Source organism: Plutella xylostella, chromosome 5, assembly GCF_932276165.1.
Source record: "Plutella xylostella chromosome 5, ilPluXylo3.1, whole genome shotgun sequence".
NCBI lineage: Eukaryota > Metazoa > Arthropoda > Insecta > Lepidoptera > Plutellidae > Plutella > Plutella xylostella.
In genome coordinates, this window is record NC_063985.1 from 5,371,439 (window position 1) to 5,395,645 (window position 24,207).

A 24,207-nucleotide genomic window follows, 5' to 3' on the forward strand; every position below is an offset into this window, starting at 1 on the left:
TTACATCAAGGATTAGACATCTTGTTATTGGCTGATAAATAATAACTTTAATGTCACCTATCTAATAGAGCAAGGAGATTTTAGGCGGTGCGTACAACGTGTTTAAAATGGTAGATATAGTACAATGAACGCAAATAAAAATATCTTGTATTATTTAGTTTGTATTATAGTTATAATATCAATAAACCATAAAAACAATAACGATTGCGTACTTAATTAAATGAAACAAAATAGCATAGTTTAATGAATTTATTAATTATATTTAAAATGATACGGATCGGTGTTATACGGATGGTTTTAACAATGGGTTTGTAATCAGTAGTCTGAAAAATTGCAGTTCTGACAATATTGTCAAGATAAAAGTAAAATATTACAATTAGTGGACGGAGCGTATTCGCTGTAGCCTTAAAACTTGTCGAAATAGATGTCTGGTAAAACTTTATCCTAACTTTGGCAGTGAAATAGGTACTAAAAGTAAGTTAAGGTGCCACCAAAACCTGTCGATTACGTGAATTAAAATAATCGCCATGACAAATGACAGATCAAAGCCATCTCCGTAATTATATTTTGCCATAAATAATTTAAGTATAAAATTAAATACGTTGGTTAATTAGTAAAATAACGGTGAATAGGTTAATTAAAACTGGAAACGTAAGTCGGCTTGAGTTCAGTAGCACCTCACCTGAATCAGTCTATGTGAAAGTGTACCTAATGAAATATTTCCCATTATACATATTTCATTTCTTGTTCTGTGAAGCCACAATGGTTGTCATAACAAATGTGTGGTTTTCTTAGAAAACGCTTTCTAGTACATATAAACAACTTGTTCATATATTATATGCAACATAATTATCAATCACCTAGCTTTATACAATAAAAAAAATGATTACACATTTTAAGTACTAATAATATGTAAACAACGAGATCTAGCTTCCCTAAAGAAGTAATACATAACATAATTATCATTAGATATTAATTTATTTTTAACATTTACATACTTAGTTAAGATTGGTGTTGCCGTTATATAAGCTTTGAAACATTCAACGAGATATGCGTTTACGCTCTATAAACCGTATCTACTTCTACATTCAGCACTTAGGTATAAAATTACCTTTAATATACAAAGTTCGATGCCATTCCATAAAAAGTGATAGTAATAACAATAATATATATAATAGAAACCTTACATAAGTTGCTAGTTAAGTGGAGTTCGCCTTTGGCCAAGTAATGAATAAGTAGGATGATAGTTATTGCACAATACGAAGTCTACTTATAGTTATAATTTAAATCTTTTATTCCCTTTTATTATCGCCGCGGAAGTTACCGAGAGGCTCCACAGATCTGGACCTTGGTGCTCTGAAAACAAAAATATAAAATGTTTTTACTAAAGAAAATTAAAAACATTATTTTATATCAGAACTGCCAATCTACGGTAGATTAAAGAAAATATATTGGAAAAATTACCTTCTCCTTGAAAGCGTCAGTTCAATTTTTCCTTCTTTAACTTGTTTGAAAAGCGAGATGGCGCCGGCGTGGCTGAGCCCGCGCGTCGGCACGTTGTTCACCGACAAGATCTCGTCACCTGCAACACACGGATAGTTAGTTACATCACGCCATTATGAAAAAAAAAACATTCATGCGTAAAAACACCAGAAGACGATTCTCACCTTCGAAGATGGTACCTTTGTCAGCGGCCTGCCCCGTCGGGAAGACGGTTTTGACAAAGATACCCATTTGTCCCTTGGGCGAGTCAGTTCCCCCGACTATGCTGAAGCCGAGGCTCTTCTGTCCCGCTCCCTTCCAGAAGTGTGCTCGATGGAGCGAGGAGTGTGGGTAGTGCGGCGGCGCGGCGCCCGCGGCCCCCGGCTCCGGCGGCCGCGAGCCCCCCGCGCCCCGCTGGGACCCTATCCTGCTGAAGAAACGACTTCGGCTGCTAGTCCTCAGCTGCTCCGGTATACTCTCGAACGAACGGTTCTGGTACAGCCGCGGCGTATGCTTTATGTAATGGGAACTCTCTTTCAGTTCGTTGTTCGCATTCTCGTTGCACGAATACTGTTCCACCATGGGAGGCGGCCTCGAGTTGTGAATCGATATCGGCCTGTAATTGTTACTCTGTACCGTCCTCTGACTCGGCGACGGCTTCGACGTTATTTCGATGCTCGTTACGTTCTGTAAAGAAGCAGCGGATTGTGCATAACAATGTTTCTCTAACAACTTTTCGTCGTCACTTTTATGGTTTGATAGTACTAGACCGTTACTCACTTGGACTCCAAAGTCACATTTCTGAGCGGGGTCGGTTCTGTGACGACTGGCCTCGAAAGTGTCATTAACGAATCCACTTGGGCCGTTGGAATTGGATGCGTAAAACTGATTGTCGCTAGGGAAGTGTGTTTCTATTCTTATTTGATTTGACGTGGTGGGTTTGTGTACAGTCTGTGATATAATGTCTGGTGGTACGTTGGTTACTGGTGGAACGGTCGTACTGTGGTCATTGTTGATGATTTGGTTTAAGCTGACCGGCGTTATTTCGTCGTGAGCCATAACGAGATCAACTTGATATCTTTGGAACATTCCTCCTTCTTCTGTAGTCGCTTCTGTCGAACATGAGTTGACGATGTCTTGCACTTCTTTTAGAGAAGACAACCCTCTAAGGACTCGTCCGTTGACGTTAACTATCTCATCGCCGATGCGCAGCCGGCCGTCGCGGTGCGCGATGCCGTCGAAGTCCAGCTTCACTACAATGTAGCGAATCTCAAAGTTCATTCCACTATTGTCAAAATCTACTCGATGTTGGGCGAGAAATACACCAAGACTCTCATCTAATCTAGATTTCAATAATCGGATCTTTCTGAATCGTTTAGTGCACGGTCCTCTTCCAAATAGATCAATTTCTGGCAACGTCTGAGCTGCTGATGAATTGCCTTCTGATGCCAATTTGTTGTCTAGGTTAGGCGTCGACGAATGATTGGACGGTGTTAACTGCGAATTTAAGAATTTAATCTTTCTGGACTGTACGCGATCGTCAAGTGTGATTGTTTTGTAAACTTGTGGAGTTTTCTTATTTAACGTTTTTTTAGGCAAAGGTGGAGGTTTCGCATCACTGTGGTCTAATAGTTTCATGCTGTTGAATGTATTGTTTGATGACCGATGTATGTTACTGTTTTCTCTGTTGTCATTTTCGTAGTCATACGATGTATTCTCAACAGGAAACAGTGCGCACGGCGTTGAACTTCTGCGGGCTGGAATTTGAATTCGGCTGACGTTTATTTTGTGATTCAGACTGTACTGCCTCGAAAATGTGCCGTGTATAGAATGTACATCGGGATTGTCAGTAGGCGGGGCACGTTCGGCGCCGGGCAGGTGCCCCAGGTAGCCGGGCGGCGAGTGGCTGTGCTCGTCCGTGGGCCGCCCGTCGCTGTCGTAGCCGGACTCGTTGGAACTCACGTAGCTGCTGAGCCGGTGCGCCTGCAGCACCTCCTGCGTCTCCGGCCCGGGGTGGATGCTGTGCGTCGACGACGCCAGCGAGCTGCGGATGTCCCGCATCGACCCCACCGTCGAATTATACTCATACACTGGTAAACTATTCCTGTTCCGAGGCATCAGCATTGGGTCGTAATCTAAAGGAGCTCGGTGGGAAATCATTGACGATCTCCTGGACATGTTATCCTCCATACGCTTGGGTTGATATATATTTGTGTCTGTGTCATTTATACTCCGCATTGAGCTACGCGAGAACTCGAAGTCGTTACGTAACGCTGAAGCGATTAGCATGTCTTCGTGAACTGATATACAGTCACTACTTTGATATCGCTCTTCCGAATGCGAGTTCGAAATAAACAGTCTTTCTCTCCGAAATTTCGGTGATTTCCTTCCAATCCTTTCTGAGAAACTTTGCCTTACGCATCCTCCTCTCTGTGATGCTATGCTGTTTTCTTCAGGTAAAACTGAAAGTTTCGACCGCAAAAACGCATAAGGAAAGTTGGGTTTCTTACAGATACCATTATTGTTTTGCCCTTCCAAGTTCGGAATATTATCACAACTAATAGCTTTCGTCGAGGTGTTTAACGTGTCATCGGGTATCAAGTTACTGTGTTTGGGTGTCTGATTTTTCTTGTTATCGTTGTCGCCGTTCTGTAGGTCGATGTCGTCCGAAGGGTCGTCAGCCTTGACGTAGGTGGAGAGGTGTGAGGTGGAACAACTGCGGTAGAGCGGGGCGCCGCTCGCCACCGAGTAGCTTTCCGGTGACTTCTGGTTGTGCAAGGATTGTGTCTTGGAGCTGTTGAGCATCCCCGTGGAGCCCATTCTGTGGAAGAACTGTTTGAAGGGACTCGGAGATCTATCTCGCGAACCACTTCTGATAGAGTCTGTGTCGTTATCTTTCTTTAGCGAAGTGGTCTCGGAGCTGCTGCGTCCCATCTTCCAGTTCTGTTTCTTCTTGTACTGTCCCGTGATGGCAGGAATGTCCTCTTTGAAGTTTTCATCAGGGGGCGATACTTCGGAGGCTTCCTTGCCTTCGGGTTTCCTCAGCATGTCGAGCTTCTTCCCCATCCGGCGACCCCACGTCGCGAACACTGAAACGTGATGAAACATAAAGTTAGTCTTTTCCATTGCATTGTATAGCTTAATTTTTAGCCCCAAAAGAAAAATAAGGGTGTTATCAATTTAACGAGTCTGTGTGTCTGTGTATGTGTGTATCTGTCTGTGGTATCGTAGAACCCAAACGGCTAAACCGATTTTCGCTTAGTTTTCTAAGCCATATTTTGCCAAAATCGGTTTAGCCATTCAAAAGTTGTGCGACTTCTACTGGTGAATGTCGGGGTATTTAACGTTGCTTAGTTTATATCACCATGCTTAGCATTCATGAACCAACTAACCCTTCTTCATCTCCTTGACGTCGTCCTCCATGACCATGGCTGGCAGGGCGGTGACGAGGTAGAAGTCTGCGGGGTGCGGGGCGGGGGCGGGGGGCGTGCTCACCGGGCGCTTCTGACGGAACAGCCGCATCGTGCCTCACGATACCATTGCGGGGAGGCGGCTGCTCTGTGGACAATTGAGTGTTGCTTATTATGGGAGTCGGAGCGGAGGTCGCGTACCGTATCGCCGTTTTGTAAGAAGTATATGTATAGTGTTCCGTTAATAGTGGACAGTGGATCAGCAGAAAGAGCGTAACTCAGGGGATCAGTCTGGAAAACTTTGACTTTTGGAAATTCGACAATTTTATGGTCACGTGACTTTTTACGGGAGTACCTGTATAAATAATTAGTATTGCCAAATATTTTAAGTACATGAGGCTTCAAAGTGGAGCTGTGGAGCAACTTAAAGTGTCAGGCTAATTAAAAAGCTTATGGACATATCCGATCACGTGCCTCGGTGAAGGCTCTAGAAGTGGACTGTGAACGGTGGTGAAGGTTTATAGAAGGCGATTACTATGTAATGCCAATTAGTAAAGACTCCTCTTATAAAAAAGAAGTAAACGAATTGTATCTTGCATTTACCTTTCTAAACTATTAATTATATCTTAAGTTCAATGTAAACAACAAAACATAAAAGGTGATATCACGAGCGATTTAATTAAGACCGGTTTATGTTATAATTTTATTGAATGTGACATACATAATTCAGTTAAGTTCTTAATAGCAGTTATTTTCATAATAAAGTAAATAATACATAAAATCTATATAAAAAATTACTGATTCTTAATTATAAATCAAATAGGCAAAGCTCTATATGTAGGTACATGTAACGTATTTTTGTGTAATTAGAAAAAGTTAATATACTTTTTTTCAATAAGCGAAACGTCTGTAAATACTATTATCTACCCTGTGAGGTCTTTAAGGGATTCCTTGTTTACCTCAGCTTTACTGACTTCTCTTTATAAATATCTGGCTTGGTAAATACTTATAAATAAATAGACAAACGAGCAATATATCTGTAAAAAATAAACAGAATACTATTTAGGCTTGCGTTTGCTTATAGCCTCGTTGGAATTTATAAGAAAATTATTTTTGTATTAGCTTAGAACTTTTTTATTAACAAGATATATTTTATACAGGGTTGCAAGTGGTATACCTAGTAAGCCGAAAGTATAGCAACTCAGCTTCCTTCTTTTTTTAATTATTTTCTCTACAACTACCCCATAATTATAAGGAGATGTAAATTAGTTATCCGTGAATTTCCAATATCCATTTGAACACTAGTTGTTTCACCTGATTCACATCACAACTGTTTGGTGTACATAGTTAGATAGGTACATCGGTTAGTTATATACCCTTTTCTTAACACCCTGCATAAGTAATATACGTAGGTATGTTTTTATAGGTCAAAGCTAATAAAGAAGATTTATTTTAGAGATAGCAATTTATGATATCTATGCTGTAAGTTAGTTTATAACTTGCGCAGTAGGTTGTTTACATCCAGATATAGCCACGAGTATGCTAATGAAGGTATATGAACGGACGGCCGAGAGGATGTCGTCCGCACATATATCATTACACCTCGCTTGATTGGCAGATCTAGCTTTAATGTGCGAAAGAAGACTGGAAAGACCTGCGTGGGACCGCTAGCTTGTGGACTTAGCTAAAAGTGACTCATCATCGCATAAACATAGAGCTCCCGGGCGGAAATCCGTACCGCGACGCCGTGACGGCAGCGCAAGTCTAATAACTAGCTGGACACAAACCCGTTCCAAGGGGCTGATCTCTAGGCCTATTTTTCACTTAAGCTAACCCGACTCGAGCAATGGCCGTACCTTCGCGGAACATTCAATCTAATTTTAATGGCTGTCTGTTACAGGAAACATTAATAGATTATACAAGACTCGTTTCGCGGTAGCGGTTGTTGTGAGTAGCGACGTGAATAACGATAGGTGCTGCGTATTGTGTGGGGTCACGTAGCCGGCAGAGCTGATTGGATTACCAAAATGTCCGCAATTTTTTGTTACTGTTATTATTTGTTACAATATTTTCGCGTATCACGCAAGCTTTTTGTGAGATCCTTGATGGGTCTTCAAAGTATAAGAGACAGCCCCGGTGTGCTATTTCAGCGTTAGATCCACACGTGAGATAGATATGAGTCATAAGCTCACAGAGGCTGTAAGTATTTGTAGCCCTCTCGGCATCGGCGTTGTTTGAGTGTTTACACAGAGACTCCCTACACAGCTGATTACTATTATTGTGAAGTAGCTTCAAGCCGCGAGGAAGTGGCCGCTTCCGCTGCGTAAACTCTCCTATCGCGCGATGCGTCACACGATATTTATAAACAGCTTTGATTTACAATATACTTTACGCTACATCAATATGTTGCTGTACTTACAAAATATACCAAGTACACAAGTTACAAATGGCACTGCACTGGCGTAAATTTATTATAAATGTAGTTGCTCTCCTGGCGCAAGTTATTAATATTATTTATAACGATCAGGAGCACTCAGGCCATGTATTTAATTATTTATTCAAATGAACTGCCAACCGATAAACTAATATAAATGTTTGAAGGGTTGAGAACGCATTAAAGATGAATGGCTCAGCATTGAATTTAATAGACTCCTCTGATCGGCCGGCGCCCCGCCCGCCGCTCGTCTCATCGATTCATTTATGATACATTAAATGATTACAGCCGCTTTTAATTACCTCATCCGATATGAAAGCCGTTTTCACGAGCCAATGTTGCGTACCGACGTATCTAAATGCTTGTTTGGAATTTCACTAAAGTAAAAAGAGATATGGAACCGCAGCCGGCAGCTGCGTTTACGCATTTTCCTTTCATGCGGTCGGTCGACATTCCATTCATATTAGCATGTTGCACTAGCTCACGCAGAAACTATGATGGGGCAGGTGCATTGATAACTCGCACAATCGCCGGGTCGGCCCACAACGGCGTTGCATTAGTTGGCTATTGGATAAGCCGTTTGCTTCCTTGTCGTGCGTCATTAGAGATACAATTAGGTAAAGCCTGTGTAATTGCATAATTGGTGGCATTCGTGGCAATCATGGGCCGCGTGCCGTCGCGCGACGAATCTTAACTGCACTAAGGTAATGGCTTTAAATCTTCTAAGAACATTGCCCACTTAGAATTCCTGGCTCCAGGCGGAGTGAAGAAATGCCGCGAATGCCATCATTCCTTGTTGTCGTTTGTTTCTTCACAAGGCATTTTCAAGAGTACCCTAGGAGACAACGCAAGCGTGCACACGCTCATAAAATACCAAAATCCTTCACTTACTATAAACTATTTAGGTAGGTCTTATGAAAAAATCTAAACCCATACCATTCTTCCCTAATTACGTAGGATAAGCAGCGTAGGTGGGTAATTACTAATTATATGTCAACATAAACACTCCAAGGTAACCTGCATATTTGTAGTAGCATTCCAATTTGAATTACGCCCATCTTAATGGCTCAGAATTACCGCTGCATAAGTAGCGTAATTAAAAATATCGTATTAATTATTTTATAAGTGTACCCACTGGTAATAAAATTGCTCAGGTAGGTCAAGAGAATCCTGAATATTTTTGGAAATCAAGATAACCAACAACATTTTATCTATTACATTTTTCATAACAAACTTTTTATCATAATAAGTACACGAATTCATGAAAGGAGCCACCTGGAATGACGTATCAATTGTAATACTTTCTATACGTCCGTCGCACCCTGAGTAGTGTCAGCGACTGAGACCAGATTGGACTGACTAATCCATTCACCACGGTGACGAACCCTAGTTCGAACCCTTTAATCTTTTTCAGCGAAACCTAAGAAGAATGTCATAATGACAATGTTTTGTACTATAAGATAACTCACGTAATGCCACTACAATTATCTACATCGGATTCGGAAACTGGGCTTCGTGTAAGGCCAGTCCTTGAAAGGGGAAATTCAGTAATTCATATTAGAACTGATCTGACGAACTAACAACCTGTTCGATTCTTTTAATACATATTATGTTAGTGCACATGATTCACGTGAAGTTGTCAGTAGCTTATCAAGGGTTTAGTGAATTTCCCAATCTCTGTAAAAAATAGTATTGTTGGAAACTTTACTCGTGAAGTCGTCATCACTCGCTTATTAATAGTACTATGTAATTATGTATTCATATAAAGTAAGTACTCCTGCCTATGTACTCGTGTGCGGCGAGTCCTTATGTGGTCGAAATCTTCTATCCTTATGACAATTTGGCTAATTCAACTTGTCCAAGGTTTTAAACAAGTTTTTTATATTTTCTGCTAATCCCTTGGGCCCAGGTACGGTGATGTAGATACAGCTATATAGTACTGTAATGTATTTGCAGTGGCTAGACGCGTACGTGCGGGCATCTGCAGGAACGCGTCTGGCTCGACGAAATGTCTAATGACAGGTACAGTGATAGCCGTAATGTGTTACGTGAGGCGATTTTAGAATCTCCACCATTTGACTCTAAAACATTTACTGAAGGTACTTAGCTGCAAGACTAATTACGATCCTGTTTAAGAGCCACATCAAGTATTTTCTATTCAAATGCAACCACTTATATTGGTTTCCGAAGATTCGCTTGAAGCCGTGATTAAACGATGCAGTCAGCACCGGACCTTGGTTATAATTATGTATCCTATATATCCTAATTATAATTATATCCTAATTATAATTATGATCCTCTTACTATGTTTGTTACACAAACATAGTAAGAGGATCAACATCGTTTGCTTATACGTCTACTATTTTAGTCAGCCTCGAAATATCTGCATACATACTTTCATTTTCTGACTGGCTCGCGCGTCGACTCTACGCTGTTGGTCGTGAATACGTCGCTGTGAGGGTGCGTTTGACGGACATTGACACCTAAGACACAGGCAGGTGGATCGACGCTAATAGTTGACTCACGAGAGCTAAGCTACACTTACACACTATGCTGCCTAGGTAGTGTCTAGAACGAAGTAGGGCTTATTTTGTATGCGGCAATTAAATAATACGTATTTTTACAGAAGATATTGGGTATACTCGTAGTTCAGGTTCTACTCATCTCATGCTGGTAAATTGAATTGCTGCTCATGATGCCTATCGCTCAGATTATCCGATACTTAAATATTTTTTAATCTATGTCGGTCTCTTTCTGCCTATATACCGTCAGCAAAATAGCAAGCCAGTAATACTTTTATCTTACATTCCTTTCTGCAACTCTTAGTATTTTTAACTTAATGCGCTTTTATCTGACTATTCTAGAATTTAATATCGCTTTAAAGCACAATACGTGCAGAAAGTAGTGTTGAAGCTAATTGTTTACAGCTCGTACACTCGTGGTGTCGGCAGTAAATGCGTGCGCATACGCATGCTGATAAGCAGCCAGAGGTTTGAGGGAATGCAGCGAAATAGCCTTGGAAGGAAATCTTGTTAAAGAAATGGCACGCAGTTGCTACAGTGTACAACAATGTATGTGGGTAAAGTATTTTTTTAATAAAAATGGTGGGTGTATGTTAAGCACTTACAATATTCTATGTGAAGTAATTTTTCTAGGTTACTCTGCGAATAAGTGACTTACTTACCTCATACCAGTGTACATAAGGGGAGGTCGACACTTCTCGTTGGTGGGCGCGGGACTGGGAAGACTGAAAAATAAAGAAATAAACTTAATAAAAAATAATTGCAAACTCTACATATTGTAAATGTAGTGAACGACTATCAATAAATACGACCATATATTAATATGGAAAAATAGTAATTTTGTAAAATTTACAAGAATTAAATAAATTATTGTATGGCCAAATTGTAATTTCCTCATTGGTCAAAGGTCAAGTTCTGAAACTGCCGTGCAAGATCCTTGCGTGATTGTTTCCAACCACCTTAATGCACACACATAATTTAATCTTCCGATAGCTACGAATTCCATAGCGTCCAATAGTTCACGATAGGAAGTATAAAAATACCTTCACGTAGAATGGTGTTTTATCGCCTCCGAGACACAATAGAACCGCACTCTACAAACTATAGGAGTTTATTATAATATATTCAGTCTTTGCTTCGTTGTCGCTTATTGTAGTTTGTCAGGTGCATTAATTATTCAGTTCAGTAGGGAAACATCGGTGCAATTCATGCTCTTTGTCACGATACTATTTCACGCAATATCGACTCGAATACCCGCTAGCCAAAGCTACAACCGTCAAATTACTCACTAACGAACTTTGTTTGATCGTATTGGGCTGCCATTGCTGCGCCAATTAGAAAGTTCCCATTCAAGTTATAGCTTTAACTTCCTAAACAATAACCATAGAAATGCAGTTCAAACACCGAAATATAGTTAAGGCCATTTCCGGGGAGCAATTAGGATCATAAATTTGAATTTCCTTCATCCGTTTCTGGCGACCGGCGCCCGTAATGTCACAGCCAGGTATGCCGGGCCGGGGACTAGACAAACGTGCCCTTTTAGCCAAAAACGGCAAGGACGCCCTTTCATGGGGCAATTAACCACAGCTGTTACGTTCGAAGGGATTAACGAAATGCCAAGCGAATTGGAGCCTACAGTCGTGCAAATTCAAGATAAAGCTTAAGGGGTTCCTCGACCTTAATGCCCTGGCTAGCCTTCTCATATTGTTGTTTCTACAAACATATTGTACCTACTTATGCGTCACTTATGCGTATACGCATTGAAGCCATTTGCACACACCATCGTACTTATAATACCAGTCTTATGAATATGTAGTTTAGTTCTCGAGACAATAAACACCTTTTTGATTGCAATCTAAATATAAAAGAAGATAAAATATGCCAGTAATTCGCCTCTCGGTATTAAGCTTAAATATACCAACGTGATATCCTATTGGCTATCTGGGACAAGATCGTTGGCCCATAAAGTTTCACTCGGTAAGACTATGATGCGTAGATGGTATTTTAATGCCTCCACTCTGCACAAATGTTTGCCTGTGTTGTGTTGTGGTCATCTGGGGTTGCAGTTTTACTATGCATACTAAGTTCCTACTTTGACAGTAAAACGCGTTTATGTTTATCGACTTAGCGCTAGATTGTTGAATATTTACATCAGGTATTGTAACACATATTATGAGTACTTAATATATGCACCTATGTAGCATAAATTATAAACAATAAAAAAACAGTTATTGGTAAGAAAAGTATCGTAAATTCGATATGAAAATTATATTTGAAGCCGATTTCTGATAATGATATTAGGTATATAATATTGGGGTGTAGTGGGGCGTCTTGCAGCTACGTCTCTATGTTTCTGCCAGTCGACTCTTTAAGGCTTAAGGGTGGTAGTCACTATCAGCTGCATGCGGCCCACAATCTCTCACCAGTGGCTCCAAGTAGCTGTAGTGCATACAGCGGCCACACTCCGGCAAACCGCGTCGACTCGCGGGCTAAACCTGGTTGAGGGGACCTGATGCTTTAGCAGATGGGTTAATCCGCGGACACCTCCCGCGCTATGCACTAAGTCTGCTTCGGCGAGAAAGGCAACCCACCGCAGATATGCAAGAGGGCATGGCTGTCTCGGCGAGGTAGCAAGGCAAGGTGGATGGCCTAGGGCGACGGTAGAGGGCATTAGCAATCGTCGGCCAGACACATCATCCAAACCTCTCCCCGGTCGTAGCGGTTCTCCGTTCCATCGGATACAGAGAGGGGGGGACGAGTGTGTGCACTTGTGTTTGCGCGTACATCTGTGCACCTTAATATATCCTGCGTACCTGACTGCTTCCATATAAAAGGACTCCGTTTACGTCTGAAAGTCCTGTGGCGATGGACCGAGGTAGAGAGGTCCGGTTTGATGCAAATCGGGCTTTGTCTGAAGTCTGCACACAGGCGGCTCTGGGGGTGTCTATAACGCCGTGGTCGCTTTTGCACTGCATTGGGGTGATAGTGCGAATTCGGCAGCACCCAGAGTGACAGAGCAGCCCTATTCAGGGAGGCCCTGCTCTCTCCACATGGGGAAGGGGCTAGAAAAGGTGCCCTAAAAAAGGCTTACCCCTAAATTCAGGATGGTAGCAACCGCGGCTGCCTCCGCATCAACAAAAATCGCGGTCGAAGTAACAAAAATAAACTGTACCAAAAAAAAACACCGGTTATGACTTTTGGGGCGTGGAATGTGAGGACGCTTCTTGATCGCAATGACAACGCCTGTCCAGAGCGTAAGACCGCTATTGTAGCAAGAGAACTCCGGCGCTTCAACATCGATGTAGCGGCCCTCAGTGAAACACATCTTGCTGATGAGGGGGAGCTTACGGAACACGGCGGGGGTTACACTTTCTTTTGGAAAGGTACCACAGCCGCTGAACCTAGACGGTCAGGCGTTGGATTTGCGATCAAAAATCATCTTGTCAGGAAACTGGGGGAGTTCCCAGTCCATATCTCTGACCGCATCACCACATTACGCTTGCACCTATTAAACAACAACTTCCTTAATATCATCAGTGTCTATGCACCTACGCTGGATAAAGCTGATGATATTAAGGACCAATTCTACGAGGAATTGACACAGTGTCTCAATGGCGTGCGCCCTAGAGACCAAGTCCTTCTCATGGGCGATTTCAATGCCAGAGTAGGACAGGACTACGAGGCATGGCCTGGGGTCTTGGGTAGACACGGAGTCGGTAACATGAACAACAATGGACAGTTGCTGCTGAGTCTTTGTGCCCAGTTTGACCTTGCGATAACGAACACCATGTTCAGACTTCCCGCTAAGCACAAGACTACGTGGATGCACCCAAGATCCAAGCACTGGCACCTGATTGACTACGCTATCGTTAGACGAAGCGACGTTTCCTGTGTCCAGATAACTCGCGTCATGCGCAGTGCACACTGTTGGACCGACCACCGCCTGGTTGTCACCAAGATGCATATCCGTCTCTCTCCTCCACGAAGGTCTCAGAAAGCGAAATGCTCACGTCTTAACGTAGACAAACTGACCAGTCTTCAAGTGAGAAAGAGTTACAGCGAAGCCTTAGCTAAGAAACTACCGTCACCGCGTGAACAGACAGGTGACATTGATGCTGACTGGAGTGTTTTGACATCTCGTATCCTGGATTCAGCTACTACCGTCTTGGGTCTAAAGGTTCGAAAGAACGAGGATTGGTATGACGAGAACGACGGAATGCTCACAGAAGCGATCGATAAACACCGACACCTGTTGCGGAACCAAAAGGATCGAAATTCGGCGGAAATAAAAGAGAGTAGCCAGGCACTCAGAAGAATATCTCGGGAAACTAAAGATAGGTGGTGGCTCAAAAAAGCCAACTATATCCAGTGGCTTTCTGAAACAAAACAGCTCGGGGAGTTCCACGCCGAGGTACGTAAGCTGGTCGGCACATCGTCTCACATAAAGGTACCTTTGCGATCCTTAGATGGGCAACACCTTCTTACAAGTAGAGATGATGTGTTAAACAGATGGGCACAACATTTTGAAACACTGTTGAATGTAGATCGAACAGCCGATCTACGACATATTAGCTTACTGCCGCAACTTCCAGTCTGTGAGAAGCTGAATAGGCCACTGGCACGCGAGGAAGTTGTCCTTGCTATTAAACAGCTCCACAACAAGCGCGCGGTGGGCATCGACTGCATACCAGCGGAATTGTTGAGGTACGGCGGTGAGGAGTTACACACGCAGGTATGGGAGCTCTTTGTTCGTATGTGGGAGCTGAGGCGAGTCCCAAATGACTTTCTAGTGTCACGCATCAGCACTCTCTACAAGAGCAAGGGCGATCGCTCTGACTGTGACTCTTATCGCGGTATCTCTCTTCTCTCAGTCTGTGGAAAAGTCTTTGCCCGAATACTTTTAAACCGCCTTATGACATTATCCGAACAATTCCTGCCAGAAACCCAGTTCGGCTTCCGACCAGACCGAGGGACGTGCGAGGCAATTTTTGCAATCCGCCAACTACAGGAGAAGAGCAGGGAACAGGGTCAAAACCTATACCTTTGCTTCGTAGACCTGGAGAAGGCCTTTGACAGTGTCCCTCGTGAAGCCCTCTGGCTGGTGTTGCAGAAGGTGGGATGCACGGAGGATTTCGTAGAGCTTCTCAGACTACTACATGACAACATGCAATGCTGTGTCACAGTGGATGGCGAGCAGTCAAATTTCTTTCCCGTCACCTGTGGGGTGAAACAAGGTTGTGTTATTGCACCCACACTGTTCGCCATATACTTTGCCGTAGTTGTCCAGGAGGTTCTGCGGAGTTGTTCCCAAGGTGTCCATATAAGGTTCCGCACAGACGGGAAATTGTTCAACCTGGCTAGACTCAAGGCATCTACGAAAGTGTCGTACGCTATGGTTACTGAGGTCATGTATGCAGACGATCTTAGCTTTGCAGCAGATTCCCCAGATGGCCTGCAACAACTAATGACTGCTTTCCACTCTTCGTGCAGTAAATTCGGCCTGAAAGTCAGTGTTAAAAAGACAGAAGTGATGTCCTTGGACATGCACGGTCACGAAACACTGGCAATACATATCGGCGAAGATTTGTTGAAGCAGGTCGATAAATTTCGTTATCTGGGGAGCACTATTTCATCCAAGTGCGACCTTGACGCTGAAATTAACAGTAGGATCGGGGCTGCTGCCGCAGCATTCGGCAAGCTGAGTTCCAGGGTCTTCTGCTCACATGACTTGAGACTGGCCACAAAAATTTCGGTGTACATGGCTATCGTGCTGCCGAATCTGCTGTACTCCTCCGAGACGTGGTGCGTGTATCGTCACCACATTCGCACGCTAGATCGATTCCACCTTAAATGTCTAAGAAGTATTATGAACATCCAATGGTCTGATCGCGTGCGAAACACCGAAGTACTGCGCCGAGCTAATGTTGGTGGCTTGGAGTCGTACCTAATGCGGCGACAACTTCGGTGGTGTGGCCACGTGGCACGTATGGCGGAGGAGCGGGTCGCGAAACGCATCTTGTACTCGGAGCTGAAAGAGGGCAAACGTAAGGTCGGTGGTCAGCTCTTGAGGTACAAGGATGTCCTGAAAAGGCACCTCAAAAGATGCGATATCGAACCCGCACATTGGGAGAGTTTGGCAGCACGACGTCCCGAATGGAGACGATTGGTGAAGGCTAGGGTGGCTGGTTACGAGGAGCGCCGCAAAAAAGAATTAAATGCAAAGCGTGATGCACTGCGAGACCGGCCACCTGCGGCCATCATCTACAATTATGAACGCGGTGTTCTTACTTGTCCACACTGTGCGAGGAAGTTCACCGCCAAAATTGGCTATATTAGCCATCTTAAGGTGCACCAGCGCCTGAATTAGGTCTTGGCGCTGGTGCGCCTCAGGCGTCACAGTAAGTTAGGAGTCGATGGCAGTCGCCATGGCCGAAATCGGTCGGAAGGTCATCATCATTACCTATTGATACTTACATTAATTTTCAAGAGATACACGTGATGTATAATTTCAGACCCGGGGGTTTAAAATAGTAAGCCAAAATATTGTTGTTTCCAAACACTCTGCCAAGTAAATTAAAGATAGAAAAAAACAAATTGTCATGGCATATTTCACCATAATTTTATTTCACGATTGGGTAAAAAAATTGGTTTATTTTAGGTCAAAGGGAGGCCTCCACCGCCTCCTGTCGACTGTCAAACTCGCTTACGAACTTACCCGCTTCAGTCGCTCCATAGATAACTCCGAGGGTTCCGAATTAGTTACGTTATCGAGTTTACTGAGAATACTAAAGTTATGTCGTTTCAACATGATGAGGTGAAAAGGTGAGTAGCAATAGTTCAACATAGTATAGAGCAGAAGCTTTTTCGACCATCTGTAAGTACTTGAGATCAGATTCAGTAAATTTTCCTATTGTTAAATGTATTATGGTAAATACTCTTTTATATTGTTAATTATAATTGTCAGTGTGTCAGTATCTTTCTTTATAAAACAAGTTACAAGTTATTTTATTACGGAGGGTAATTTGTCGCGTGGGTACAGTTAGAGCCACAATTTACAGCCGCGTGGGCGGGTGCCATTCATGTTGACTGTAGCGACTGCAGCAAATGAGCTCTTCGATATAATAAGTATATTTTAACGGAAGACACTAAGAGTTGCCGACGGATAGTTCAAGAAATAGGTAAGTACTTAGATTAAAATTGTGAAAAAAACTTAGAATTGCGATTGTTGATATAACACGCGATAAACAAAGAAAAGCTTAAAATAGCTGTCTAGTAAAATCTGTGAATACTGAATAGTAATTGGTGCCTTTAGGTAGAGCCTACAACTCTGAATAATAACTTGTAATATACACATTACTGATACACTGTAAAGTCCCCTTGATAATACACTAAAATGAGTTTTGGTGGATTTTAGTTCCCAGGGTGCCACAGTCGAAAAAAACAAATAAATTATCGGTTTATTTGTATATATCCCTATAAACAAAGCAATATTATATCTACACCCTTTTGTCTAGAAAGTGTTACTGTACTTTCATTGTAATATCAGGTACCAAAGTATCCACCCACACTTTTGAATGAGTCTTTTAGTGCATATCCGCCGTGAAAAAGATCATTTTGTATTTCTTTAGTAGTTTACGTACCCCCTCATAAACGCCCTCTTTATAATATTCTTAGTAACAAAAAACCGCAAAATGGGATTTACACTTCCAAAATTGTTTACTTTCGAAATAATATAACTTTGTAAGTTTAAAAGATTATCTTTTTTGTTTGTTTTCCATTTTTATTGAAACAAAAAACATGGTGTACAGATAGTTTTGAGTCTTTTTTCGCTGTGGGCACGGTTATAAGCTAAGAGGTAAATGTAAGTAGGCTATGAGAGTGCACGTGGCTCTATGTAACCTTTGTGACCTAAAACCAGCACTATTTAGCGCAAAGAAACAACGAACGTCACCGACTTGGAGGTTTCTCTTCCAGAGTACGGAACCTATGTATGTATATCTAGGTACATATAATTGTATATACTTCGTAGGTTTCTTTTGTTTTCTAAGTGGTCTGTCTAAAACTTTAGCCATAAAGTAAACTTCTGAACCTCAACATAGCTCTATTTTTTTTCTTTGAATGAATAATAAACAATTAATAATTTGGGTGAAGGGTATTTTATACGATTTATCTTCCCATAATGAGTACCGACCAACTTAAAAGTATTTAATAATAATAGTAATTAGGATGATTATTAATATCCATTGACATCTCGGTATACTGGCGATAATGTTATTGCTATTTCCTAGAATATCTTTGCTTACTATTATAGATAAATAGGTGCATTTCTTATTTTTCGTAATTATTCAAAACTTGGTGTAAAGTTGTTTGATGTGGTCACGCTTCTGTCCTCACCGAGGCGGAAGTCATGGCTCATACAAATGACTCTGGCTTCACCGATTCACTCCATATTTCCGACACTTCCTCAAAGAGACGTCACATCTCAGCATTCGAAGCACAAACCAAACATTTCAACCAAATAATATTAATGAAAGCTTTTTACGGAATCGGAATGAAAACAAAGTAGGCAGAAAGCTTACTGCCCATTTCCTGTCACTAAATTGGACTATGACATCGGCTATTATTTACGACTTGCTTGTATCAATTACGACATTTTATTACAAAACCGGATCATAAAAATACCCTATAAAATTATATTATTTATGCCTACTTGATTTTAAATTTCCTTGATTCATGTGATGTCTTTAAATGAGCTTTTATTCAGTAGAAAGCAGCAATTGAATTAAATTAAAGATGATCTTTCAATAAGTTAACCGAAGTATCTCTTATGCGTTTCTAAAATCGGTGAACAATCTTTTATGAATAATGGAGAGCGACAGAGTTTAGGAAAACGGAACGGCAAAAATATTCCTGAAAAACTCGCCGAAGCGGACGCACTATATAACATTTTCCGTTTCCTCCTGAAGTGACAATGCAAGCTTCCAAACAATAGTGAAATTAACTTTCTTTTAAAGAGCAAGTAGATCGGATCACACTCATGCTCTGTCCGGAACACATACCGCCATTAGTTCCGCGTGCGCTCTCAGAACTAATCGATCTAACCAATTATCTACACTCTTCATGCTTTTTATTTTATCACGCGACTTAATTTTACTCTCCTCACTTTTTTTCATTACAATTAAATCGAACTATTTTAAATAATTGCCTATACGCTTTTCGCACGCATTGCGGAATGAAACAACCTCGATAGCTTCAGATCGGTACACTACCTACCTACCGATAACTATAATAAGCTAATCATGTGTGAAATAAATTATCTAATAAGTGTAACTTTACTTGATTACCTAAATCAAGTTGCGTGTTTCACTGCTTGATTACTTGTATTTACCTATTTAATAGTGAAAGCCAATATTCTATTGCTTGTTACTTAATAGACGTAATAACTCGTAAGATCAGAAAAAGTGGTGTTGTGTGGGAGCCGATGCGGTTTAGGCGGTTGAGTGACTGTGCTTGGTGGGTGCTGTGATGATTATTGAATAATCCGAAGATATAAAACTTAAGTAAGCATATAGGTATAGTGTTTTCCTGAAAAAGAGACCTGTGAAGTTTTATGTAAGCGGTTTTAGAGATTTCCCTTATTGAAATCCTATTGATGACAAAATTATTCAACTCAATCAAAATTTCAATTTCAACCATTTATTGATAAATTTAAGAATTTACACATGATATTATAGTAATAATATGAGAGTATAGTGTAAAAGTACTTAATGGCTTACAGGATAGGTACAATACATTATAACAGAATACAAACTTGAGTAAATTGAGTGTAAGTACCTTTCAACATATCAAAATAACAAAAACGCTATTAAACGTTATCTTCAGTCGGTGAACCAGTGAGCTCCCTCGCTTACACTAAACACAACTTCACCGAAGACCTTCACTAATGTCTCGTTGTTCGGAATCCACATTATCTTCTCCCTAAAATCTTATCATCACCAGGTTTAATGTTCTCATTTTGTCTGTCGTTTTATGTTCCACCAAACGAATGGTCATGCAATGCTAATTAGTTCATATTAATTGGAAATGCTTTTCTTTGGTTTTTAATACAGCATGGGAGTCAAGAATATTTATCGCGGCTTATAAATATCATTCCGGTTATTTATTTTACAGATCATTAAATACTTCCGCACGTTAATAATGAGTTTGGTACTAAAATTGTTTAAAATATTGTCATTGATCGTAAAAAAAACCTCAACGTCCACAGTACGTATAATTGGAGGTTTTCACGGACCTAAAATTAAATCGTGTAATCCAGATTTTTTTACTTAGGTATATTGTTTTTGCATAGTTCACAGTAATTTGTTTGGTGGTTGAGGCTTGAGACTATAAACTATAACTGGCTCAGATGACATTTAAATCCAACGCGAATTAAATTACAAATAACATTTCCATCGATGCATATAAAATTGAACAGTAATGGTCGATCGAAGACAGTAATTTGTATCCGTTTCTTTCGAGATGTAAAACAAGAAATAAAATTTATCTTTATAAGTGCATACTAAACTGCAGAAGAAATTCAAGTTCAGTGTAGGTAATCCCAGTTAGGTAGAATTGGTTCGCAATTTTTACCTTACCTTATGCTATTGTAACAAGTTTTTACCCAGGTATCTCCTTGATAAATTAGTATCGTAACCTAATTAACTATTCATTGTTTTTTCATGACAATAGCTATTGTGAAAGCCAAACTTTGAAACAAGTTAATCAATAAGCACAATGTTGGTAGGAAGTCCATAATTTTTGTTTCCAGCGTAGTCTCGGTCAATGACAACTCACGCAATGTCTCAATCTAAAGTCGTTATCATCCAGGGCCCAACCCTGACGTCTTACAAAGACTTCGAGTAACGGGTTCATCCAGAGGACTATATTTATTTTTTTATGCTTGTCATCGATACCCGTCGCCTGTGATTACGAGTAGAGCGGGCATTTCGATGAATACCCACATGTATAATTAGCATGCGTTCGTCTTGATGAATTGTCCAGATTAAAGCCGCCAGTATTCAGGTCGCAGATGTGTTCATGACTACTGTTTGTTTAACTGGCTAGTGAGTTGTTCCTTCTTTTTGCAATGTTATGTTCTGTTTTGGTTTTTACTTATAAGAATTTTGATTTTGAATTTTTCTTCTTCAGTAAAGTGTGCTTTGTTTGTGTTATTAATTCATTGATTATTTTGAATTTATGTATTCCTATTATGTATCTGTATTAAAACTCACTTGGAAGATAAAATCTTCAACTTTCTTTGTTGTCAAATTCATAGAAAAAAATTATTTTATGCATTTCACAAAAACCCATTAAGTACCTACTACCTATGTCGAATTACCATCAATGTCGGGGACATACAAACCACACTCTGTCATGTCCAATTATACGTGTGCACTTTGATGAGTAATGTGATGAATTGATGATGTAAGTTGTAACGGTAGATGAAGTTGCACATTCAATTCTTTGAATGCTCGATGGCTGAGCTTGCATTTTTGTCAAAGAGCCGATATTTATCATTACCGAGCTGTTAGTGTTTGAACATAATATAAAGTACGGTTATGTTACTGGAAGAGACGAACTCCAACCAAGATTTGTCTGAAAATACATTTGATTTTACACATAACTTATGGCGGTAAAGGTTTAAGTATGTATTTATGTTCAATTTAGTACTTAGTATAGTTGAAAGTAGTCTTAAAACTTTTTTCATAAGGTGAATTTTCGGCTCTCCAAATTATTTAAATTTCTAATCTACATAAATGAGCCACCCACCCTCAAGTGGCCCGCTATTTCCGTTGTGAATAGATTACATACTTAAGTAATTATAATAAAATACCACCTTTTTCATGGTAATTTTCAAATCAAATGTATGAGGTACGAACCAACAATAAAAATAGGTACCATCATAAACTTCAATCAACTTAATCATGTCTACACCTACACATTGAATAAACAGATGGAAAATTTGTCCCTTTGATTAAAGAACAATTCGAGTGGATCATTCAAAAACAAAAACCAATCGATGTTTTAATCATCAGAGATTTCACGCTCGCCCACCACGTGAAACACGTTAGCAACATTATACTTTTTTAGTTGATTTCTAAATATTTCAATTATTTTGCTGGCTTTCAAACTAATCAAAGTCTTTGATGATTGCTCTAACAAAACATACTTCTTTAGCACTTATACCTTTTTTTGTTTCCCTAAAATGTAGATAATTTGTGGCATATCATTGTCCTTTACATTCTTTAAGATCCAAACCAGTTTTAAGTAAACAAGGCTAAAAACCAAATGGTATCAAAGGACGACATGTCGATGTGATATGGCAGCGGCTGCAGTGCTTCTGCCTACCCTTGATGTCTATATTTAGCGACATTCTAAGTGTGAACGGTGCACCGGCCAAGAAATCTCACACAAAGTTCGTTTAACTTGCCATGTTTAATTGTTTATGTTACAGGACTTCGTTTGACTCCTAATTTTTTTGTGACTGTGGTATGGGTATTTATCGTCCCGGTATTTAGCCGTTAATCCAAACGCATTTGCACTTAGGTACATATTTTATTATGAAAGATCAAAGTTCCTGAGAAACTTCTTGTTAAGAGAAGTATAATTCAAAATGAGTTGCACACGATTTGTACGTATTTATATTTTTTTGTATCATTAACTGAACACAGTTTAGTTGCCAGAAGTTGTAAATATTCTGTAAAACTTTGTAAGAAGGAATCATCATTGATATTGACAGTTCTTTGATATTGATTTATTTGTATTTTTATCGATATCTGGTTTTTGTTGTGAACTTGTGTTGACCTTATGTTTATAATAGCAAATGCATATCCTGTAAGCAATATAATGTTTATTAAGCATTCGATATTGCACATTGTTTATGTTATGTCCTTCCAATATCGACTTTGACACCGAGTGCTAGGACTACATTCACAAACTACATTATCGTCACGTTAAACTGCGATCGCGTATGAATTCTATTCAGCTGGCTCTACATCATCGGAATACTTATTAAGTACCAATAAGACATACCAACAATCTTGAAAAAAATACTCACAACAGAAACACACGTGTATGGGGGCGGTCAACACAAAATCCTAGTTCGGGAGTCACAGAAAAAAACAGCACACACGACACTTGACAGAGTGTGTCCACTGCGGTCGGCGGCGGAGGCTGGGATCGATCCCGGCGGCGCGCGCGGCGTGAGGGCAGGCCGGGGGGCACGGAGCGACTGGCCCGCCACCGAGCGCCGAGGCTTCGCGGTTCGAAGCGCGCCGCTGCCGACGGCAGGGGCAGCGCAGCAGCTTCACTCGAGATATTTCTGTTGGAGCTTTTGTCGGTGTCAGCACGGGCACTGCTAGATACAGAATAACAACTTTGGACCTGGATAGGAGTCATTTCAGAGGAAATTTCCTTCTCTGCCAGGAATAAATATTTTATCGCTGTGCGTAAACATTTCAGTAAACCAGATAAAAAGAAAAAAAATATCTCAAAAGATTTGGGTAGGTCGACTATGCTATGCTTGCCTGCCATAACTGAAACCTGAAGAAAACAAAAGTATCTTCAACCAGATGCGTCTTGCTGATGACGACATAGTGCTGACAAAATTGTGGACACTAACAACGACGGTTTGTCCATGGCAACCCCGCCTGCTTTGGCTTGTTTGTTGCCGTCTGCCGCGTCTCCATTAACCGTTGACATTATGTCTGCTGTACCAGCTTTAGAACTTCTGCCAGAGGGATTTCTGTGTGTTTTGGGCCAAAAGTCCTTGTGGAATACAAATTCAAAGGAATGGATTCTCCTCATCATCACATAATATATCGAGCTGCGTTTGTTGCTTATTTGTGACATGGATCATTCTATTCTACTTTCAAAAACTATACATGTACAACTGTAAAAATATCTTATCAAATAAAGAATATTCTTTCTATCTATCTATCTTATAACAGGCCTTAAAATTGCCAAACGTTCTTATAGAGCCAATTAAACTGATGCCGATGCCGATGTGAAAACTCATTGTTAACTTGATGTAGCATTTTCATCTACAAAATCTTCTGCCGCAGAAATTTCATTACTTATATCATTCTGTTATGAATCTTATCCCAAACAACTTATTTTACAACTCAACACCATCCAACAATAATCGTTTTCAAGAAGTGGCCTCGCTGCGCTTCTTGCTACCGACAGTCGATTGTACTTTTGTACAAAACTACGTTGCGTTGATAAGCCCCGGAGTGCCTCGCTGGCGACAAGTGCGGCCATTCATTCCTCAGCAGGTGCGGGCACAGACAATGCGCTGTCGACTGTGTACGATATGCTA

At 40.7% G+C, this 24,207-nt stretch overlaps 1 protein-coding gene across 3 annotated transcripts; it reads right to left on the minus strand.

Annotated features, from left to right (window-relative positions):
- Positions 1-234: 234 nt before the first annotated feature.
- On the minus strand, positions 235-23,123 carry LOC105392352. Of its 3 annotated transcripts, XM_048633172.1 has the most exons (7): positions 22,945-23,123; positions 10,511-10,573; positions 4,875-5,040; positions 2,263-4,571; positions 1,668-2,169; positions 1,465-1,582; positions 235-1,356 (listed from the first exon to the last, which is right to left on the minus strand). In XM_048633172.1, the coding sequence occupies exons 3-7, from the start codon at positions 5,002-5,004 to the stop codon at positions 1,293-1,295; spliced, it is 3,123 nt and encodes a 1,040-aa protein (XP_048489129.1). In that variant the 5' UTR covers positions 5,005-5,040; positions 10,511-10,573; positions 22,945-23,123; the 3' UTR covers positions 235-1,292. The 3 variants fall into 3 exon arrangements, with proteins under 3 accessions (XP_048489129.1, XP_048489128.1, XP_011562268.3); XM_048633171.1 differs by having other exon boundaries at positions 1,668-4,571; positions 4,875-5,035; XM_011563966.3 differs by having other exon boundaries at positions 1,668-4,571.
- Positions 23,124-24,207: the final 1,084 nt, after the last annotated feature.